This window comes from Bison bison, unplaced genomic scaffold, assembly GCF_000754665.1.
Source record: "Bison bison bison isolate TAMUID 2011002044 unplaced genomic scaffold, Bison_UMD1.0 scf7180017864309, whole genome shotgun sequence".
Classification (NCBI taxonomy): Eukaryota; Metazoa; Chordata; class Mammalia; order Artiodactyla; family Bovidae; genus Bison; species Bison bison.
Window position 1 is genome coordinate 4,906,717 of NW_011494881.1, and position 1,823 is coordinate 4,908,539.

General features: G+C 61.5%; 1 protein-coding gene across 1 annotated transcript in view; it reads left to right on the top strand.

Moving 5' to 3' along the window:
* The window catches only part of ADAMTS14 (ADAM metallopeptidase with thrombospondin type 1 motif, 14), a 99,616-nt gene that overhangs the window by 85,568 nt on the left and 12,225 nt on the right, over positions 1–1,823 (top strand). Inside the window, exons 18-19 of the mRNA XM_010852395.1 lie at positions 16–171; positions 610–742. Coding sequence (XP_010850697.1) covers positions 16–171; positions 610–742 — 289 coding nt within the window. The remainder of the gene's footprint in view (positions 1–15; positions 172–609; positions 743–1,823) is intronic.

Here is a 1,823-nt window from a genome sequence, read left to right on the forward strand (position 1 = left end):
AGGTACTCCCCCCAGCTGAAAGTGGCCCCCGCAGCAGTCTGGCCTACAAGTACATCATCCACGAGGACCTGCTGCCCCTTATCGGGAGCAACAATGTGCTCCTGGAGGAGACAGACACCTACGAGTGGGCACTCAAGAGCTGGGCGCCCTGCACCAAGGCCTGCGGAGGAGGTACCAGCCTGCCTGACTGCAGCCCCCTTGTGGGGCAGCCCAGGGCCTCTCGGGAGAGGAGCAGGAGGGGTCAGGGGGCTGAAATTGTCTCCACTTACCGTGGCCCCAGCTCATGCCTCAGTTTCTCCATCAAGGTCGCTGGGGTGTGACAGCCTGCCTGGGCAGGGCCTTCGGGCTGGGCTGGGGGTGCTAGAGACAAGCCTGGGGCAGGGTCTCTGCCCTGCAAGGGCTCCCCCTCTGTGCGGAGAGGCTGTGGTGCAGAGCCACATCCCCACCTGAGATGGGCTGGTGGCTTCCTTAGAAAGTGACTTTGGGAGGAGATGTTGCACAGGCCCAGAGGGAGGTGGGACTCAGAGCTCACAGTCCCTGAGGCTCTGGGCCAGGATAGTGGGGGGCCTGGCAGAACTGAGCCCCCACAGCAGGCTGCCCTCCTTCCAGGGATCCAGTTCACCAAATACGGCTGCCGGCGCCGACGAGATCACCACATGGTCCAGCGGCACCTGTGCGACCACAGGAAGAGGCCCAAGCCGATCCGCCGGCGCTGCAACCAGCACGCATGCGCCCAGCCAGGGTGAGTGCTTCCGGGGGAGGGACGAGGTGGCTGAACACAGACGTCCCGCAGCCCTGACCTCAGGATGAGGGGTGCTCCTCCAGCACTGGAGCGTGGGGGCACACAGACCCTGCAGCCGGGACTCTGAGCAGAGAGTACCCACACACCAGACTCTGCCCATGGCTAGCACTGCCCTCCTTGCCTGTCCATCCCCTCTGAGGTTTCTAGATTAGCTTTCACTCCCAGAAAGAGGAAGATGCTGCCTTTGTTCTGTCCCTCCCAGCATCCTTTTGCAGGTGGGGAGGCTGAGGCCCGATCTGTGGACCCAGCTTTCTCTCCATGATCCAGGGGGTCCATGGAGGTGAAGATGAGCTCAGTGCTTCCAGGGCCTAGGCTGGGGCATGTCCACCAGTTCCTCTGGCCAGTCATCTGGGGCCCAGGGATGCGACCTGGCCTGCCAGCTCCCAGCCATGGTCTAGCCCCTGATTGGGATTCCCTGGCTCTTTTGAGCACAGGGTCATGTTCTTGGGGGTATTTGGAGAAAAGAGAGGCTTTTTTTCTCTTTTCTTGGGGCTTAGGGGAGAAAAGAGCCGTGATTGGTGTAGGATCGAGATCTGGCCTCTGAGCCTGTTGCCCAGCACCCCCTCAGCCCCTAGCAGGCTTCTCTAGTGGCCCTCAGGCAGGGCCGAGGGTAGTGGGCTGGCAGGAAACCACAGAGATCCAAGTCCGCCCACCTGCCTCCCTGGAGTCCTCTCAGGGTTAGGGAGGGGATTCCGATTCATCCTTGCTGACCCATAGCAGCTCTGCTCCTGTAGGGCGGAGGGGCCTGGGGCCAGGGTGGGAGCTGGTGGCCGGTGCTCGAGCCTGCCATGGCCTCCCTGTGTCCAGCCCCAGGCCACGGTCCCCAGCCCCCTAGCCCTCCATGCTTTTCTTTGATGCGTTACTTTTTATTCTGGCCACTTTCCACACAGACACTGGTGGTCACAGAGCATGGTGGGCTAACTGTAGCTTAGAGTGGTCAAGAGCTTGCAGGGTGCAAGGACCCGCAGGGTGGCAGGATTTAAATAGGCATTATACCACCATGCTCTGTGACCACCAGTGT